The following is a 21,984-nucleotide window of genomic DNA, read 5'->3' as shown; positions in this document are numbered from 1 at the left end:
TGGCTAAATATAAACATATTGCTGGACAATTGATCCAAAATTGGGACCAAAATAAAGTGCAAAAGTGCATATCATCGTTTCACATATATATCCTATTATAGCCCATACATAGTCAAATAGCATCCACATGTATGATCATACAAAAGATACATTCATACTCTCCTCCTGCGACCCGACGAGCGTTTTGCTAATGCTTCATCAGGGGGTAGTGCTGGACAGAGCGTCCACATCAGCCGTTAACCCTATGTAGTCGGACACCTGTCGGTCTAGGCGTTCCTTGATGCTGCATCCGGAGGGTGGCTGTCGATGGGTTGGCTGCAAGAATGTCCTCATATCTGAAGTCACCAACACATCTTCAAATCGGATAATAAAACATAACTTTTGTGTATAGAGCTGAGGACATGGGTTGCTAGATGGCCACTAGCACATCCCCAATATCCAGTCCCCATAGATCTGTGTGCTTTTATTGTGTAAAAAAAATGATTTGATACATATGCAAATTAACCTGAGATGAGTCCTGTCCCTGAGATGATTCCAGCATGAAGGAGCCCCGCACCGCCCCGCTTCCTCAGAATCTCCTCCTTGCTCCCAGACGTGAGAAATCTAGAGCGCAGTAATCTTGCGATGCACGAGCTAGCGCATGCGCAGTGTTGTCATAGTGTTCCTTCCCTGTGCTGTGCTCAGGGAACGAACTGCGCATGTGCTAGCTCACGCATCGCGAGATTTCGGCGCTCTAGCTTTCTGACGTCGGGGAGCAAGGAGGAGATTCTGAGGATGCGGGGCGGTGCTGGGCTCCTTCACGCTGGACTCATCTCAGGGACAGGACTCATCTCAGGTTGATTTGCATATATATCAAATCTTTTTTTTACACAATAAAATTACACAGAGCTATGGGGACTGGGTATTGCGGATGTGCTAGCGGTCATCTAGCAACCCATGTCCTCAGCTCTATACACAAAATTCCGGTGACAGGTTCCCTTTAATGATCATTTGCTGGAAGCCGGTATATCAAACCTCTTTATCAATATTTGGTGGAAGCCGATGTATTGCAGGCCTCAATCAATATTTTGTGGAAGCCGGTGTATCAATCCCCTCTATCAGTATTTTGTGGAAACAGGTATATAGAACCCCTTAATGACTATTTGTTGGAAGCTGGTATATCAAACCCCTTAATCAATATTTGGTGGAAGCCGGTGTATCACAGGCCTCAATCAATGTTTGGTGGAAGCTGGTATATCTATCCCCTATATCAGTATTTTGTGGAAGCAGGTATATAGAATCCCTTAATGAGTATTTGCTGGAAGCTGGTATATCAAACCCCTTAATCAATATTTGCTGGAAGCCGTTGTATTGCAGGCCTCAATCAATATTTTGTGGAAGCCAGTGTATCACACCCTTCAATCAGTATTTTGTGGAAGCCGGTGTATCACACCCCTCAATCAGTATTTTGTGGAAGCAGATATATTAAACCCCTTAATCAGTATTTTGTGGAAGCAGGTATATCAAACCCCTTAATAAATTTTTTGGGGGGCAACAGATATATCACACCAGTTGCAATTAGTTATTCCAATAGTGTTTGTCCCTCTATCTAGCTGTGGTATCTCAGCGGAACCGCACACAACTGCTGCATAATACAAATGCACTATATTATACTTTCAATGTTAGAAGGTATATTATAGGTATATCACACCCCTCAATCAGTTTTTTATTGGGCGTCAACAGGTAATTCACACCAGTTGCAATTTATTATTCCAATACTGTTTGTCCCTCTATCTAGCTGCGGTATCTCAGCGGAACCGCACACAACTGCCACACAATACAAATGCACTATAATATACTTTCTATGTTAGAAAGTATATTATAAGTATATCACACCCCTCAGTATGTCGCACCTATCGATAGCACACCTATACCAGTCCTTAATAGGACTTTTGTGGCCCTATTAGCTAGCATTTGGTGTCCCTAACAGTCTGTCCCTGGGTTTTTTATGGATCCCGAACAGCTGCAAATAAAAAAAAAATAATCAGTGCAGCAATTCCAGATGTTCCTCTTTTCTTCTTTCTTCAGGAAAAGTTGAAATCGCAGTGGTGATGCACCACAAGTCCCAGCAAGCCAACCAGAAGCACAGAAAAGCACAGACCCTCTCTGCATGCAGTCACCAGCTAGAATGCCCTTTCCTGTGCAGCTATAGCGCTGTTCCAGCCAATCGCAGTACTGGCCGGGGACGCCAAACACTGGTGTCCCCTGCCTCACCTCGGAGGAGACCGGTGCTGACCGGTTCAGCACCTGTCACCAACCCTGTACATGTACGGTGCAGATCCTCAAGGGGTTTAAAAGAAAATGTTAGCATTATTTTCTTCTCCTTCCCACGTCTGTTTCAAATGTCAGTTCATTAGCACAGTGTTTTACCTGCTCAATCCTGATTATTCTTACAGCATCTGATAAAAATAAATAGTAAGATGTTATTAAATGAGATTTACTCTTACAATACTAGACACGTTGCAAGCACAACACTGCATTACAATGTAGCTTGAGTTTTTGAGTGTCATAATCAATACTGTTCACAATTAATGGACAACTTTTAAAGCACAGAATTGTTTGTAGTACATGTTTACAGCACTATGAGCCCTTTAATAGTTATAACCTTTTGACAGAGCTCCCAGCCACCAGCTATTCTGGAAATTGCAGACATTTGCTTTGGATGGCAGGGAAAAGTGCTGCTGTGTAGAAAAATGAAGGTAGCTTTGTCTCTTCATTCTCAGGATTGACAGGGATCCTTGAGTTTATACTGTAGTGCTGCGCCATTAAATTACAAGATGGAAATATCTCTTTAATTAAATAAAATATTTAAGTATGTAGTTTTAGGCTCCATAAGATTATAAAAACCCATTAGGAGCTAAATTAAAGGCTATGTACACCTTTGGAGGCAATTTTTGTTTATGATTGCATTTTAATCATTTTTTGCTAAAAATCATATTACTTTATTAAAAATATCGAGCTGTTCTGTCACAAAGAGTTAACTATCTTCTGTGTGACTGTTACTTTCACTTTCACTTTGTGCCTGTCATCTAACAAACCTTATCTCTAAACTAATAAGAGGTCATAAATACTTATTTAAGCCAAATTATTATCAATAAGATAAGAACTGAGCTTTAATGAGTATTTATAATGATGGAACTGACGGAAAAGAGAGAAAATCCAGAGGCTGCTACTAGAGCATCTCAGCTATGTACAGAAAAAAGGGCTCCATATTTTTTATAAAAAATTATTTTTATGAGTGCAATGCAATAATAAAAAAAAATTGCCCCCAAAGTTGTACATAACCTTTAAACATTGACAACTATAATGTGATCTGTCTACTCTGGAAAATCTGTTTTGTTTTTTAATGTTATCACTTTTAATATATGTTATTTAAGGGAATAAAGTACTCAGATTCTGTGGACACAAGGAATTAATTCCCCCAGCATTCAATTCCATTATCTGACTTTTAGGACTTAAGTGCTCTCAAATAAGATATGAAAGCCAAGAAATGGAAAGGAAGGCCCTCTATAAATCTCTTGAGCTGTAAATAGTTTGTAAGATGCTAGAAGGCATGCCTGTTTCCATGCTAGAAACAGCACCACTGGGCAGTCTCATTCAAGGGAATGGGACTGAGCTGCAATACCACACACAACCTATGGACAAGAGAGGTGTTGTTTCTGTGAAAAAAAGAAGCCATGTTCCCTTGGACAACCTTGATGCATTTTTCTCTACTGAGATGTCAAAGCAGGCCCCTTAAGCAAATTCAGATCAGACCAAACAATAAAAATCAGTTAACAGACTCCTCTATTTAACTCTTGCATACCACACACACACACACTCACACACACACACACACACACACACATAACATACACTATGCAAAACACTATGCTACATAAGCACTGGCTACACACAGTACACTCACACAATACTAGAGAGCATCCCACAGCATCCTCCAGTACCTTCACTACACTCCCACACTACTAACAATAAAGAATTCTCCTCCTTCTCACAAATTGCTCCCCATTGGTCTTTCCACCCTTTTTCATATACCGCTCCCCGTGACGACCCCTCCTTTCTCGCTCACACTTTTCACATATTGCTGAGGTTTCTCCACTGTCTTTCATACTTCTTCCCATGGTGACCCCCACCACACACACACACACACACACACCTTTCTCATATTCTGCTCCCAAAGGTACCCCTTCTCTCACATAATGTTATCCTTGTCATCCCTTTGCCATATACTCCTTCCCATAACCCCCTGTCTTACTTATACAGAATGGTCCCTATGGTTCTGGTAGCCTCCTCTAGCTTTTTCCTTTCTATATCCTGCTCCATCTTTTTTCTGTCTGTGCTACTCCTCTTATCCCACCTTCGCCTTACTGTACATGAGTAATGAACTATATAGTTTTTGGGTATTTTCAATCTTTGATTATTGATTCTGCAAAATGTGAATCATTCAGATTTTCAGTAACCCTTTAATTTGGCTAATCTATTCTACCATCTTAATATGACCATTCTAGAGAATTTTCAAACAATTGAAGGTTGAATCCCAAATTATACTGAAAATAAAAGTAAAAAATTCACATCACAAGCAGATCCAATTTGAGTGACTTCATAATTCATGTCCGAGAGGCTCTCAGTTGGATTTAGGTCAATGTCTTTGTCATCTAGGAACTGCCTAAACATTTTGACCACATGAAACTGGGCATTATCCTGCACTACAAGGAACCCAGGACCCACTGTACCAGTGTAACGTCTGACAATGGCTTTGAGGATTTCATCCCAGTACCTAACAGCAGTCAGGGTACCATCGGCTATCACAAGTATTTTTTATTTTTTTTTATTAATTTTTTTACTCTCCAAGGATATTCCCACCCAGAGCATCATTGACCCACCCCTAAACTGCTCATCATGGATGGTGTTGCAGGTAACACAACGTTCACCACAGCGTCTCCAGACTCTTTCATGTCTGTCACATGTGCTCAGTGTGAACTTGCTGTTATATTTGGAAGTAACAGGGTGGTAATGGCAGATCTGCCAATTTCTAATGTTCTCTAGCTAATGCCAGTTGAGCTGCACAGTACTGGGCTGTGAGAACAGGTCCCACTACAGGATGTTTAAACCTCATGCCACCCTCATGGAGTCTGTTTCTGAAAATGTGGTCAAAATTTTGCAGACCAGGAGCCCACTGGAGGTCATTCTGTGGGGCTCTGGCAATCCTGCTTCTGCTTTTCATCAAACAAAGAAGAAGATAGCAGGAGCAATTCTGATGCTGGGTTTATGCCCTTCTATGGCCCTTTCACATGTAATGATCCAAGTCCTGGAATCATGTCCATGTCACTGAGACTGTGCTGGGAGACACACACATCTTCTTGTAATGATACATATGGATATGCCATTATGGAGAAGCAGGACTACAATTGCAAACTTATTGGGCTGAAGGTACTATCTCATGCCGCCAGCAGTGGCAAGAACACTTGCAAAATTCAAAAGTAGAAAATAGCCAGGAAGGATAATGAAGGAGTAATTGTCTATGGGCACCATCTTTTTGGGAGTTGTTTTTTCTGTTGCCTCTCCAGTGTCAAATTTATTTACACAAAAGCAGGTGAAATTGATGTGCATGCCTCCTAAATGGACAAATTAATATCTCTGAAATTTAAGTGACATTGGGTTATATACTGTGATGCTTTAAAGAGGGTTTTCTGGTTTGATTCAACAGCCTTTAAAATGACAATTTATGAAGGTAGCTGTAATTTTATAATGTATTTTTCGCCTTTATTTCTCATATCTTCTACTCTGGACTGTAGTCGCTTGACCATTTCTATACATCTCTTTCTTATTCCCTGTGATGTTATGTCCATGGGCATGCTAAAGCAGCAGTGATAGGGGTGTGCCTATGTAACTAGCTGGGTGGGGGGAGCTATAAGCTAACTGGGTGTTGTCAGGAGCTATGGCAAAGATGCATTATGGGCTTGGTTGGATAGAGCAACAGGAAGTGTTACATACAGCATTATGGGAATAAACCAGAGGGGTTTGTTTACATGGTGAAAACGGGTCAGGAGAGTCCAAGTTGAAAAAAAGTTTGTGGAAAATGTGCATGAGGTAAACAATTATATGATCATACGGTAGCTGTTAAAACTATAGTAATCCTCTTGAAAATCTCTTTAAGTGTGCCCTTAATTATTATTTTTTTTTATTTCTACAACACATTTTATATTCTTCCAACTTCTTCGAATATTGGACCACTCACTACAACACCATTTTTCACTGGGTAGTCATCTCAAAGATGTTTCAATGTATATGTAATACGTATTCTTTACTATTTGTGTGCATGGTATATGGTATATAGTATATCACTCAGTTGCACTGACTATAATAGCAAACCAAACATTTCATTTTCTTCCACAGATATCTAGCTAAAGAAATTAAGAAGAGAGATGGATTTGAACTTCTTTGGGAGGTATATAAGGATTTAGATGTCTACCCTTGACTTTGTGCACCATACACTTAAAGGGATTGTCCCATTTAAAAAAAAAAATCTAAATTGTTTTAACCCCTTCCCGACCAGTGGCGTAATAGTATGGTGCTGCAAGAAGTGACTTCCTGACCAGCGCCTTACTGCTACAGCACACTGATCGGGCGGGTGAAGGAGCTGCGCCCGCCCGATCAGCAGCAGGGGTTCGGCAGTCAGTGATAGCCGGACCCCTGCTGTATGCGCCGGAATCTGTGAAAACACAGATGCGGGCACATTAACCCTTGCTGTGTCGCGGTCATCGCTGACCACGGCATGTGTGTGGAGAGAGATCGCTCCTTACCCGTCCCCACTGGGTCCACACGCTGCTGTGATGGGGACCCATTGGCCGGGAAGACAGCCTGATGTCTTCCATAGGCATTGTGGCTGCCTTCCATAGATGTCTGTGAGATCTAGATTCCTGGATAAGATAGGGCCAGGGGCTATCCATAGTAATCAGTATATTGGCAGACTAGATGGTCCAAATGGTTCTTATCTGACGACACATTCTATGTTTCTATGATTGTATTTTACTCATTTTTGGCTAAAAATCTTTTTTCAATTAGTCTTTATTAAAAAATATTCTGCCATTATTTAACAAAGGGTTAACTGTTTGTCTAGATATGTGAATCCTGCTTTAACTTTCACTTTATGCCGGTCAATAAACCTTATCTCTAAATTACTTAAAGGTCATAAACACTTATTTAAACCACATTCTAATCAGCAAGATAAGACATGAGCTATAATGTTTAGGAGGTTAGAGATTAGCAATAAGGAGCCATCAGCTGAGCTGAGTGATGAGAAACAATAAAAATATAGATCCCGCTACCAGAGAATCTCAAGGCTGTACAGAGAAAGGGGTTCAAAAGTTTTAATAAAGAACAATGATTTTTGCTCAAATTGTGTACAATCCAACAATAAAAAATTGCCTCAAAAGGTGTACATAGCCTTTAAAATGAGACTGTTTGACTAGCTCAGTGAGACAGACACAAAAATAAGGAAAAGAACAAACAGAAGGTGGCACTATACAGATACATATTATTGAATAGTTCACTGGCTATACAATTTTTTTTATAATTATATGCAATTACAGGTGTATATTTGATAAATATAGAATCCCTTTAAGCTTAGCAAATATTGTACTCCATATGTTATAATATATATATATATAGTATATAACGAATAATTTGACTGCACTCCGGTAGACTTTCCAAATAGTCAATGAAAAAACTTTGTTTACCCATAAAGTGGCACAGAGTGACGTTTCTGCTCATACATGAGCCTTTCTCAAGCATTGGTACAAAGTGAACAGCAAACATATAAAGGTGTATCAATCAAAGTGATCAGTGACGTTACATAATTGATGATTTGGGAAAAAAACATATATAAAAAACATCGTATTCATATAATATCAAATATGGACACTGCAAGATAAAGTGACAAAGTGCATAGAACAAATAAAATATAATGTACAATGCATTACATGAAAGCCATGTAAGTGCATAATTAAATTCATCTGTATCACATACATGTGTAATCAGTGCATATACGTCAACAGTGCACAAGTAAGTAGGAGGAAAGGACATATTCGTACCTGGATGAACGATGGTGCCCACATACACCATCGCGCAATTTGGCGCGTTAAAAAATTACCATCGCGCATGCCCCGGCTGCATTACATCATCAAACAGGGCTGGATGGAAGAGCGCATGAGCCGCATGGTCGCCATCCTATGACCAGAGCGGAGCTTGCGCGCACCATGTTCCTCACCCATTGACTATCGGCAAGAAAAAATTGGCACAAGCGCGTCACAGCTCCTTCTACAAAAGCCGCCAAATTTGAAAAGGAATCATTGCCAGTCATTCTCTAACATCCTTTCTAAGTGAATAAATCACATCACGGTCACCATGTGCTCACAAATTACAAGCGCCAAAGCTAACCAGTCACTATGGATTAATTCCAGTCTCTAACAGGTCAGGTGAGCATCCATCCCTTCCAAGATGAATTGCCCTACCACATAGGGGACCCCGAGTGGTGACAACACGTCAGTGCCAGCACCACCACGAGTCCTCAACCTGCCAGGTATCGTGACTGAGAGGGTTCTCCTCTGTCAACTGCTACAGTTGCGCTCTAATTAGCACTCGGCTATGAAGGAATATGTAAGGAATCCTGCTGCATAAAAACCAAAAAAGTACAATACATACTATTTCCTCACTTATAATATTCAAAAAAACAACATATTACTAGAACAAAAAGGAAACTCTCTTGCAATGCAGTCGGGACATGTGGAAAAACTCTTTATTAAAAGAGTTCCATTTAAAAAAAAAAGGGGGGTAAAGAGCATTATTATTCACAGTGGGCATTTCATCCAACCTCCAGGCACGGTCCTTGTCCACACAATCTTCTCCCAAGTGTGTATAAGTGTCTGGAAAAAGTGAAAAAATAAAATGAATAAGAATAATATAACTTATTACTACCACAGTACAGAAAAAAAAAATATTTTTATTTTATTTTACTTTTTTAACCAATGAACCTGTCTCCCACAGAAAGGAGGCTTCACGTACACTACAAGGAAATAAGGGCAAACCAACCAATACTCACACTATAGCACCATATCTGTATTCAATGTTCAATCCATTAGGATGAAGACTATTTAAAGTCTGTATCCAATATAGTTCTCTTTTTTTTGAGTAGAGACACACGGTCTCCACCCCTCTGTGGCATTGCAATCTGATCTATAATTGTGTTTCTCTCTAAAAGAGAACTATATTGGATACAGACTTTAAATAGTCTTCATCCTAATGGATTGAACATTGAATACAGATATGGTGCTATAGTGTGAGTACTGGTTGGTTTGCCCTTATTTCCTTGTAGTGTACGTGAAGCTTCCTTTCTGTGGGAGACAGGTTCATTGGTTAAGAAAGTAAAATCAAAATATATATTTTTTTTTCTGTACTGTGGTAGTAATAAGTTATATTATTCTTATTCATTTTATTTTTTCACTTTTTCTAGACACTTATACACACTTGGGAGAAGATTGTGTGGACAAGGACTGTGCCTGGAGGTTGGCTGAAAACTGTGCCCACTGTGAATAATAATGCTCTTTACCCCCTTTTTTATTTAAATGGAACTCTTTTAATAAAGAGTTTTTCTACATGTCCGACTGCATTGCAAGAGAGTTTCCTTTTTGTTCTAGTAATATGTTGTTTTTTTTGAATATTATAAGTGAGGAAATAGTATGTATTGTACTTTTTGGGTTTTTATGCAGCAGGATTCCTTACATATTCCTTCATAGCCGAGTGCTAATTAGAGCGCAACTGTAACAGTTGACAGAGGAGAACCCTCTCAGTCACGATACCTGGCAGGTTGAGGACTCGTGGTGGTGCTGGCACTGACGTGTTGTCACCACTCGGGGTCCCCTATGTGGTAGGGCAATTCATCTTGGAAGGGATGGATGCTCACCTGACCTGTTAGAGACTGGAATTAATCCATAGTGACTGGTTAGCTTTGGCGCTTGTAATTTGTGAGCACATGGGGACCGTGATGTGATTTATTCACTTAGAAAGGATGTTAGAGAATGACTGGCAATGATCCCTTTCCAAATTTGGCGGCATTTGTAGAAGGAGCTGTGACGCGCTTGTGCCTCTTTTTCTTGCCGATAGTCAATGGGTGAGGATGGCGACCATGCGGCGCATGCGCTCTTCCATCCAGCCCTGTTTGATGATGTAATGCAGCCGGAGCATGCGCGATGGTAATTTCTGAACGCGCCAAATTGCGCAATGGTGTATGTGGGCGCCATCGTTCATCCAGGTACGAATATGTCCTCTCCTTCTACTTACTTGTGCACTGATGACGTATATGCACTGATTACACATGTATGTGATACAGATGAATTTAATTCTGCACTTACATGGCTTTCATGTAATGTATTGTACATTATATTTTATTTGTTGTATGCACTTTGTCACTTTATCTTGCAGTGTCCATATTTGATATTATATGAATACGATATGTTTTTTATATATGTTTTTTTCCCAAATCATCAATTATGTAACGTCACTGAACACTTTCATTGATACACCTTTATATGTTTGCTGTTCAGGAATTATATGTGATTTACAAATGTGCCATAGTTGGTTTCCCCTCATGATACTGTGTGAATCCATGAGATAAACACTCTGTATGTCTCCCATAGATTTCTATAGGGGACATAATACAGTTCTGTTCAACATATATCTGTAATGTGCCATGTGCATGAGGCATTACTATTATAATGCTATAGTAATAAGCTGAGGGTATTGTATAAAAGAGCAAGATAATTGTGTCAAAGTTGACTTTTCAGCCTGTGTCTACAGCAGCCTGTATGCATGTGCCTTAGCTATAGCAGGCAAAAGGCTGGAAGAGAAATAGTGGCCATTTTATTTCCCTATGGCCGCTCTATTATTGAATCACTCTTGGTCATAAAGGGAAAAATTCTAATAACGGTTGAATATTATGTGTGTGGTTTCATCAGAGTTGAAAAGCCATATACCTCAGTCATATACCTCAAAACTAAGATTTCTCACACAAAATGAAAATTAACTATATTTAAAGGAAACATAATTATAATATTATAATGAAATAACTGAAAAATGTATTCATCACACATACTGTATAAACAATCTATGCTCCCTCCATTTTCTCACTATTTACAAATTGCAAATTTGCAGAATTCTAACTTTTAATAAAATAAATAACACTCTAAAGTCTGTTATATATATAGTAGAACACAAAATGTTGCTATTCGTTCAACAAATATAAAGAATATAAGATCCAAAACTGAATTAAATATCTATAAGCATAGAACTTCTGTAGAGACATGTAGATTTTGTACATGTTAGTAACATTGTTTTTATGCATTATTTTAGTTTGCATTTCATGTATTTTTTATGTATTTTTCTTACTTTTATAGCCAGAATATGCAAATATCTGTTTTTGGTACATTCCGCCAAGTTTAAGAAAAATAGAAAATAAGGGACCAGAATATTGGCAAAGACTGAACCAGGTAGGCATTAAATGGAGTTCTATAGATAAGGATTAGGTCTGTCCTTTCTTTAGCTTAGATTTAAACTTTACAAACACTGAACAGAAAATTAGCCATTGTTTAATGCTTATTAAGTTTCTGACTCCCTCATGTGGTAAATGAGGGTGAATGCAAGCAAGAAAAGAAGAAGTAAAATAATACCAGTGGCTTTAGTTGTATTACAGTACACTGTATGCTCGTTATTCTTTTCTTTTAAGATGTTGCATCTTTGTTTTTTTGCGGTTTTCAATTCAATACTGGCGTTTTAATTGATCTTATCTTTTTTTAAAGTTAGGCTCACGTAAATAAACGCAAAGAGCTAAAAGTGATAGTTTATTCTTTGAATAACTTCTTTGTGAACTTGAGTCAAGCTCTCTGGGGCCACAGTCATATAGGTATGGCATGTTTTCTTACATAGGGAAATGACTATAAGAACACCATCGCCTTGATATATCATTCCTTCACTCCATAATTCTGTCTCTACAAAGTCGCAAATAGCACTTTTGAAACTTTTTTCACTCACTAAAAAAATGTTGCAACGTTTTACATTTTTACACCACTCACGTTGGTTTTGTAATATGGGTGGGAAAGTGGTGTGGTTGGTGGTTTCACTCCAGATTTATCAGTGGGCATTTTTAATTTTTTTTAAAGCTGCAATCTTACTCCAGTAGGAGGGTGGAGGAGGGAAACTGGAGTAGCTTTTCTACACAAAAGTTTTAGATTTAAGAATAAGATACATTTATCAAGTAACATGAGACATTTGATAAATGTGGCATAAAGTACTCCAAAACAGACTCAAGCAAAATTTACTTCAACTATTCCCCTCATAATAAATTCCCCCATATCTATAGGTAGTGCAAAAGTCTTAAAAGGAACCAGTCTTACCAATGCACTTGTTATATACCACTGTACCAACTAACTGGTTTGACTGAGTTAATATTAAGAGCTTTATCCCAGGAGCCCCACAGTATTAACCCTTTAAACCCTTTACAGACATCTGGATAGGGGATAGGGGATAGGGCTACTACCTCCAGATATAGTCCAGGTGTGGTTGGCAGCTGACCTATGGGGAAAGGAGACACTGGTGTACAACACCAAGAGGCTAGGCATTAAGCATAGCCAGAATATGGATAAGGCCAGGGCAGGCGGAGCACTAACGTAGCCAGAAGACACAACTGAAGTCGGGTCAGGTGACTAAAGAGCAATATGAGGAAAAGGCAAGGTCAGGACAGGCGGAGTGTAGTCAGAGTCAGTTGTCAGGCAGGAGTTTGGTACACAGGCAGTCAGACAGGATATAACACCTTCAATGGTATACTACACACTAAAACTCAAGCACCCTGCCACTGGTTAAGTTGGCTTATATACCCTGGGGTGGCCAGCTATAGGCTGGGGAAGGATTTGGACATGCACTCACTGGCCATTTAAGAGGCTGGGAGCGAGTTTACTACCTATAGGACAGCAGGAGATCCCTGCAACAAGTAAGGCCACAGACTGCAGAAGATACTACATGTGCCGACAGCCGAGACCACCACTGGCCAAGGAAAAAGCGTGACCAGATCAGAGGAGGGCTGCTTGAGTGAGTAGCCTGCAAGGAACAACCGGGCAGCAGCTCTCACAGGATGCCAGCACAACAGCACTGTTCCATACCCTGTTCCAAAGACCCCATAAGATGTAAAGTAAATAGGATTTTGGTGAATCTACAGCAGCAACGCCTATACAATTACACCTGAATATTATCTTATCTAGGGGTGAAATAAATCTAAATCACTGTATGCATACATAGATGGGTCATATTCTATTAAAACATTAGGAAGGGGGGGGGGCGGAATAAAAAAAATATCCTTATATTACCCTAAAAACAAAGCAAATATTGAAAATATTAAAATGCCACCACATATATCAAAGGGTTTTTTCCTCTTACCTACATACCTATAAAAGTATTAAAAATGTTAGAGTTCAAAATAAAAATGTCATGAAAAATACATAGTTAAAATACCTGGTGCTATATTTTTTTTTACATTTTCTGGTGTGCTTCTTCTATTTCCTAGCCCCCTCTTCTATTGTGTCAAATGGTCACCAGCTTCAATAACTACCCTATACACATTGTGATAGTATAAGACGTGTCCTGCTCTTGGTAGACTAGCCTAGAACAGAGGGAATGTCTCAGACTATTATAGCACAATGTGCAGAGAACATTGAAAATTCAACAGAAATAAAAAAGGGGCTTGGAATCACAAGAGCCACACCAGAAATTATTATTTATACTTTTATAGTGAAACTTTTTTTTTTAGACAAAGATAATCTAGCTAACTAAAAACAGGGTAATATAAAAAACAAACTTTCACACATTAATGTTATTGAATCTCTAAACATAGGCAGGATACTGTAATTACTGTCCATCAATATCACTGTCAAGCTGTCCCTTATGCTTAGGTCAAAGAACAATGAATATCCTTATTTTTTATCTGGTATCTGAAAATCATGTGGATTTAAAGGATTACTGTCATGTTTTCATCAAAAAAAAATAAAAATTTTGCATATGTGACTGCTGCAGCAGCATTATGCATAAAGCAATCCTTAGTTTCTTCACTTACCACTGTTTTCCTTGAGTTTTCCCCTTAATAACAGCTATGTTGAATCCTACATTATGAGGATCTTCTCAAGATGGCTCCTCTGCCAGTTCTCTGAGGCCAAAACTGCATTCCCTTAGGTCACATACAAACTTGCTGTAGCCATCAGCTTCCTGCCAACCAATCAGATTGGATTACTGAGAGACACGCCTCCTCACTCTGAAGCCTAATGCAGGCATGCAGTGTGAAGGACCACCCCTCTGTCTTTCTAGCCGGAGACAGATGAGCCATAGCAACGGTCTTTTAAGGGAGCAGTGGAAAGGGACAGGAGACATTAATGAAAGCTGTTATTATAAGGTAATTACAGATCTTTTAGCAATCATTGACAGACTAACTCAGGTATACATGCCTAGTCCTAATAAACTAGCAAATAAATAAAAATATGTCAGTTATCCTTTAAAATATTAATTTTGCAGAGAGTTGTCTACGAAATGGAAAAACAAGATTCCAAATTGTATCAAATGTGCTTTTTCTTTGAACTTTGTGCTGCATTCACCTTAGAAAATATTGTGTTGTTCGGAAGTCAAATAGCTTTGCCTGAGGAACTCTAAAGATCTAAACCTGGTAGTTTAGATTGAATTTTTTTTTATTTCAGAAATATAGTAGTACTTTTTTGCTCCTAAAAATAGGACTAATGGCATATTCTTTATTTACTTTCTTCCAAGAAAATGTCTCCTTAGTGCCAGAAAGTCTCAGTGATATAGTAACTATTACAGGGGAAAAAACTTTTAGCAGCAACAATTGCAGTGAAAATAAAATAACAAAAGATAAAGTATCTAAGATAGACATCTGTGTCTATATGCAGGAAGAGTGCATGGAAACGCCATACAGATTTTGCCCATGGACCAAATTTAATCTCAATATTAGTGTTTAAATAAATATACAGTAATAAACCATATAATTATGGTAATGACTGCATTATACAACACATGTTACAAGCATACAAGCAACAAGGGTGTCTCACCTAGTTACTAATAATTTTTTGGGACAATTGCTATGGAACTGCCTTGTATCTGAGTTTGTTTGTTGCCTAGCTTTGCCTTATTGATTTGGGTGGAGTTGCTGATTATATATATTTTATATATTCAGGCCTTATTCCATTTTAGTGGTAAAGTATAGTGTATGCCATGTGCATTTACTCCCCGGTTCTGTTATACTGTTCTTGATCTACAGGGTGGGCCATTTATATGGATACGCCTTAATAAAATGGGAATGGTTGGTGATATTAACTTCCTGTTTGTGGCACATTAGTATATGTGAGGGGGGAAACTTTTCAAGATGGGTGGTGACCATGGCGGCCATTTTGAAGTTGGCCATTTTGAATCCAACTTTTGTTTTTACAATAGGAAGAGGGTCATGTGACACATCAAACTTATTGGGAATTTCACAAGAAAAACAATGGTGTGCTTGGTTTTAATGTAACTTTATTCTTTCATGAGTTATTTACAAGTTTCTGACCACTTATAAAATGTGTTCAATGTGCCGCCCATTGTGTTGGATTGTCAATGCAACCCTCTTCTACCACTCTTCACAGGTGCTGCACATCTCGTATCTTCACAGCATAGACGATTGCCTTCAGATGATACGAGATGTGCAGCACCTGAAACTACGGATACTGGAAGCCTGTGCTAGCATTTCTCCTGCGGTGTTGCTATCAGTGTGTGAAGAGTGGGAGAAGAGGGTTGCATTGACAATCCAACACAATGGGCAGCACATTGAACACATTTTATAAGTGGTCAGAAACTTGTAAATAACTCATGAAAGAATAAAGTTACGTTAAAACCACTCTTCCTATTGAAAAAACAAAAATTGGATTCAAAATGGCCGACTTCAAAATGGCCACCATGGTCACCACCCATCTTGAAAAGTTTCCCCCTCACATATACTAATGTGCCACAAACAGGAAGTTAATATCACCAACCATTCCCATTTTATTAAGGTGTATCCATATAAATGGCCCACCCTGTAGTTTGTGTATTCTGGGATCTGTAGTTGCACAGAGTTTGGCATGTTTACTGTGTTTGCAATTTGTCTGTTGCTAAGGAGATGTATTGTCTTGGCTGATCACTGGGTTGAATTTAGATAAGACTTAGTTCAGTATTGTTATGTTTCTGTTCAATGTCATTCACCAGCTATCTACCTGTTTGATATTCATCTGACATCTTCTCTATTGCTGGATCATCTCCTTCATATGTGACCCTTTTCATTTTGTTTCTGTCATCTATCATTAATTTTATTTTAATACCTTGTTTTCTGCCAGTGTTGATGCCATATTTTGTTTCGGCAACCACTTGGTTGTTGTGTAATTCTGCATTATTGTTAGTTCTAGGAGTATCTGAGTACCAAAAGCTAGCACTTGAAAAAGACAAGTATGAGGTGAGAGATCAGGAGCATTCAAAATCTACTGACTTCAGTAAAAAGAATAGTAACTTATCTCTAGACTAGAGATGAGCAAACTTCTTGAAATTTGGTTTGTGTCTGATTCATAGAATTTTCATAGTTAATATGGTTGAAAAAAGACATAAATCCTTAAAGTTCAACCAAGGGATAGGTGGGGACGAGAATCCCAGAAGGAAATAAGACTCAGATTTCTACACGTTTTCATAAGCATTAATGTTGTTCACTTTCAAGAACTCATCTAAACCCTTTTTAAAAATGTCCACTGTTCCTGCTGCGACCACATCGTGATCACATCTATTCCACAGATTCACAGTTATTACAGTAAAGTTTTGACTTCTCGAGACTGAACTTTTTCTTCTCCAGTCAGAGGCAGCGCCCCCTTGTCTTTTGAGGGCATTTGACATGGAACAGTTTTTCACCGTATTTTTAGTAGTGTTGAGCGCGAATATTCGAATAGCGAAATTTTTTATCAAATATCGGCTCTTCGCTAATTCGCAAATATTTCGAATATAGAACTATAAATTCGCTATTTCGAATATTTTTTATTTTTTATTTTCTATTGTTATATTTTTTTCTTTTCCACTTCCCAAAAGTAGTTCTTACCTGTCCTGAGGATTCCTGGCTTCCTGGCTGCTCCAGTCAGTGCCCGTTGCCGCTTCTGCCGACTTCCGTGCTCATGGAGCGTCCCCATCACCATGGGAACGCCTCCATACTAGAATGTACTGTCGGATGTGAGAATTAAGTTAAAATCGTAATGCGATTAATATAACTTGAAGTAATCGCATTGCGATTTCAACTTAGACCTGGTTTACTATGGTTGGCTTGGTAGAATTAGCGAAGATGACGAATATGACGAATGTATTCGTCATATTCCTCAAAACGAAGATAACAAAGTATTCTCCATCTTCGTTTTAGCTCCATATTCGTCAAATTCGCTAAATCTAGCAATCAAATAGGAAGGTTGACTATAGAGACAGCTGTGTTTAATTCGCTATGCGATTATATTACTTTGCTTTTTTTTAAAATAAATAAAATAATTATAATACTTGATAATTATTATAATTATTCTATTTATTTTAAAAAAAAGCAAAGTAATATAATCGCATAGCGAATTAAACACAGCTGTCTCTATAGTCAACTTTCCTATTTGATTGCTAGAATTAGCGAAGTTGACGAATAGGTAGCTAAAACGAAGATGGAGAATACTTTGTTATCTTCGTTATGAGGAATATGACGAATACATTCGTCATATTCGTCATCTTCGCTAATTCTAGATTTCAAACCAATAGGAAAGTTACCTTAAGTTAAAATCGCAATACGCGATTATTTAAATCGCATATTAATCGCGATAACTAGAATAATGACGAATATTCGATTTCGACGAATATGAGACGAATATTCAAGCGAATATTCGCGAATTTCATCGAAATCGAATATGGCACCTCCTGCTCATCACAAATTTTTTGTATGGACAGTTTATATATTTGTATAGGTTAATCATGTCTCCCCTTAGACGTCTCTTCTTAAGACTAAATAAATGTAATTCTTTTCATCTTTCTTCATAACTAAGACCCTCCATGCCACTTATCAGTTTAGTCGCTCTATTCTGTACTTTTTCAAGCTGCAGAGAATCCTTTATATGGACTGGTGCCCAGAACTGAACTGAAAAATTGTTTTGTGTTCAAATCGATTTTACACAAATCAAATATACTCAAATTGGCCTGAAAATTGTATATGACACTTTGATTCAGACTTGACCCTTATGGGGGGCAGATGGTGTTTAAACACACAAAGTGGTATGGAAAAAGTACTGTGGCTTGTTGGCACTAAGCATGCCAAAATTACAGTATGTCTTAATAGGGGTGGATGTCTTCAACTGTTTATACACACACATGTTAATGTTATGAGAAACAGTGGCTTGTTATGCATAAGCATCCAATAATTATGCTCTAACAGGGGCTTGCCCATATTTATACATGCACAAATGTTAATTGTCAGACAAAAGAGTGGATTTAATGGAACAGAACATGATGGTAGGCAGGTAGACAGTGGCAGCAACATGATGGCAACAGCAGCCATACGCTACAGAACATAATGGTAGGTAGGCAGACTGTGGCAGTGGCATTTATATAGTACGGTACAAAACATGGTTATAGGCAGGCAGACAACAGCAGTGGCATAATGGCAGCAACAGCAACCATATAGTATGGAACATGATGGTAGGCAGGCAGACACCGGCAGTGGCATGATGGCAGCAACAGATATACGGTACAGTACAGAATACGATGGTGGGCACACAGACAGTGGCAGTGACATGATGATGACAGCTGCAGCAGCCATACGTATATTACATGATAATAGGCAGGCAGGCAGACAGCAGCAGTGGCATGAAGGCAGTGTTAGAAGCATCCATACAGTATGGAACATGATGGTAGGCCGGCAGACGGCAGCAGTTGCATAATTGGGCACCGTCAGCAAGGGAATATCTATTCATTGACCTCAGACAGATGTGTGTAAAAATCCCCACGGATTCATGCCTCATGCATTTTGATATCACAATGCCACATGCTACACTCAAAACCCTCTCTGAGATGGCATTGGAGGCTGGTCAAGACGGTATAGAGAGAGCATACTTGGCCACTGGCGACTGTTCCAAACTGGCTGCCCTGAAGCCTATAGTTTAAGGGAACATAGCATTGGCCAGTGAACGGTCAGTGTCCAGGTAGGACTGAACATGAATATCCAGGCAGTAAGGCACATGGAAAAAATTCTTCATCAGTTTGATAATGCTGAACTGGTTTTTGCTGCTTGTGGTATCAGAGAAAGCAGGAGGTGGGTTACTCTCTGAAGGGCAGAGAGGGGCCTCTCTTTCAGACATGTGGTTGGCAGGCCTCTACTCACCAAAAACTGTGGCAAGCTGCATACAAGGTGTCTCCTGGCAATGGGAAAGTATTCCCCCATTTTGCTTTGACAGCGAGGGTCTAAAAGCATGGCTATTCAATAATCATCAGATTGCTTGATAGAAAGGATACACCTGTCATAACATAAGCAAGCAAGCATACTGCTTGTCATTCTCGTCAGCATGTCAGAAAATCCACTGAGATGCTTGCTCATCATTGTTGGTGTCATTGTCAGCACAAGTGACTTCTCCTCCAATGGCTTACCCTTCTCCAACTCCAGTGGCAACTCCTTATCTTCATCCTTCACTTCCTCCTCCATGTACCTTTCTCCGTATGGGTCCCCAGCAGCCATAAGTTGGCTAGCATAAGCTGTTTTTATTCAACTATCCCTTGTTGCATCAGCGTGAGCACCTGCTCTAAGATATAAGGGAGGTGACATTGTTGATTTTGCAGTTGTCCATACTGGCCTCTTCAATGGGCTGAGTATGGGACAGGCATCTCTAATGAGCTGCCACTGCAAACCTCAAACAACAAAAGCTCTCTTCTCAGGTGGTCTTGTGCCAGAAAATAGTCACTGGGTAATTTCCTAAAATGCAGCGTAGCCACAAAGTTCCTGCCATTGTCACTGACCACCATGTCCAGTTGGAGTTGGTGAGGACTGAGGAGACAGTCAGTGGATATTTGCTTCTTGATGCACTTTAGCAAGTGATTGGCTGTGTGGCTACTCTCACCCAGGCCAATTAACTCTAGCATGGCATGGCAACTCTTTACTTTACATGTATGGTAGGCAGGGCCAGTGCAAGGATTTTGGCCGCCCTAGGCAAATATCCATTTTGCCGCCCCCTCATGTCACTCACTCACTGACAGACACACACACATTGACAGACAGACACGCACTCACTCACTGAATGACGTACACATACACTCACTGACAGACAAACATACACTTACTGACAGACAGACACACACTCAGACACTCACTGAATGACATTCACAGAAACTCACTGACAGACACACTTACACTCCCTGACAGACAGACAGACACACACTCACTGACAGACACACATACACTCCCTGACAGACAGACACACACTCACTCACTGACAGACACTCACTCACTGGCAGACAAACACACACATATACTCACTGACAAACATACACATACTTTCTGACAAACACACAGACACTTACTGACCGACAGACATCCACACTCACTGACATACACTCACTCACTGACATACACACACAGACACTCAATGACAGACACACATACATTTACTGACAGAAAGACAGACATACATACACTCACTCACTGACATAAATACACAGGCAGAGACTCACTCAGTTAAACACTCACCTCCCTGGGATCCAGTGTGGTGCAGCTCATCAGTCCTCCAGTGCGCCGTTTAGTATGCTGGGGTCAGAATGACGTCATATTCCGGCATCACAGAGGGCGCATGAGGGAGGAGTGGGGAGCTGCTAGAACAGCCTCCCTTGCCACCCGCCTCCTCTCCTTGGGTAATTTACTGGCAGAGCAGGCACCTGCCATCAGGGTAAGCAGATGCCTGCTCTGCCATATTTAAGAACCTCCTGGCCCCCCTGTAACGGCGCTGGGGGCGGCTCAAGAGTCGCTCGCCCTGTCGCCCACCAGGGGGGCCCCCAGCAGGCCGGCGCCCTAGGCGAACGCCTAGTTCGCCTATATGGTTGCACCGGCCCTGATGTTAGGAGGCAGGGAGAGTGGGTGCAACACTCTGCCCAGGTTCTGTTGAGGACAGGAGAATGTAAAGTGGAGAAGGTGGATAAGCATCTGGTGTGGTAACCAGACCAGCACAAATGTGGAGGTTTTAGTAGGACCTCACCTCACCTTCTTGCTCTGGTGCTGCCTCACTAGTGCCTCAAAAAAACATTAACGCAGTAGGCAGTGAAAGACATATACTGTCCCTGCCTGTAACAGCTGCTCCAGGTGTCCACCATTGAATGCACCTTGCCACAATGAGAATTGAAAGGCGCGGCGAACGTTGCCACCAGGCAGGCATAGCTTTTTGGGAAAAATATTGTTGGCTAGGTATCTTCCAGTGAGGCTGAGCACGCAGCAGAATCCACTATTTGGGCTTATACAGTTGTTTCCTGGGCACACATTCTATTATTAATAGCTGACAACGAAGCAGAGTAGGCGGTGGAGGGGAAAGAGTAATCTGAGTGGGAGAAGCATTAACTAAGGATGACAAGGATACTATACTGCACATGAATGCGGCCTGGCTGCAGCAAAGGAGACCGAGAGAAGGAGGACACTCTTCTTTCGAGAGCTGGCCCCACTTCTATTCTCCCACAGTAAGTGGTGATGCTGCTCTATTTGTGTTTGAAAGCCCACAGCTTATTTTAATCCTGCAGATCTTGAACAAGGTAATGCTTTTTTCTTCCGGCACTGTGGAGAATAACTGCAGACAGGAGTTT

The 21,984-nt window shown here is 40.0% G+C and overlaps 1 protein-coding gene across 1 annotated transcript in view; it reads left to right on the top strand.

Annotated features, from left to right (window-relative positions):
• The window catches only part of GADL1 (glutamate decarboxylase like 1), a 476,825-nt gene that overhangs the window by 353,534 nt on the left and 101,307 nt on the right, over nt 1-21,984 (top strand). Inside the window, exons 13-14 of the mRNA XM_040433316.1 lie at nt 6,436-6,487; nt 11,490-11,582. Coding sequence (XP_040289250.1) covers nt 6,436-6,487; nt 11,490-11,582 — 145 coding nt within the window. The remainder of the gene's footprint in view (nt 1-6,435; nt 6,488-11,489; nt 11,583-21,984) is intronic.

Source organism: Bufo bufo, chromosome 5 (genome assembly GCF_905171765.1).
Source record: "Bufo bufo chromosome 5, aBufBuf1.1, whole genome shotgun sequence".
Lineage (NCBI taxonomy): Eukaryota > Metazoa > Chordata > Amphibia > Anura > Bufonidae > Bufo > Bufo bufo.
Note: the sequence above shows the minus strand (reverse complement) of the source record. Positions and strands in the feature narration are given on the sequence as shown.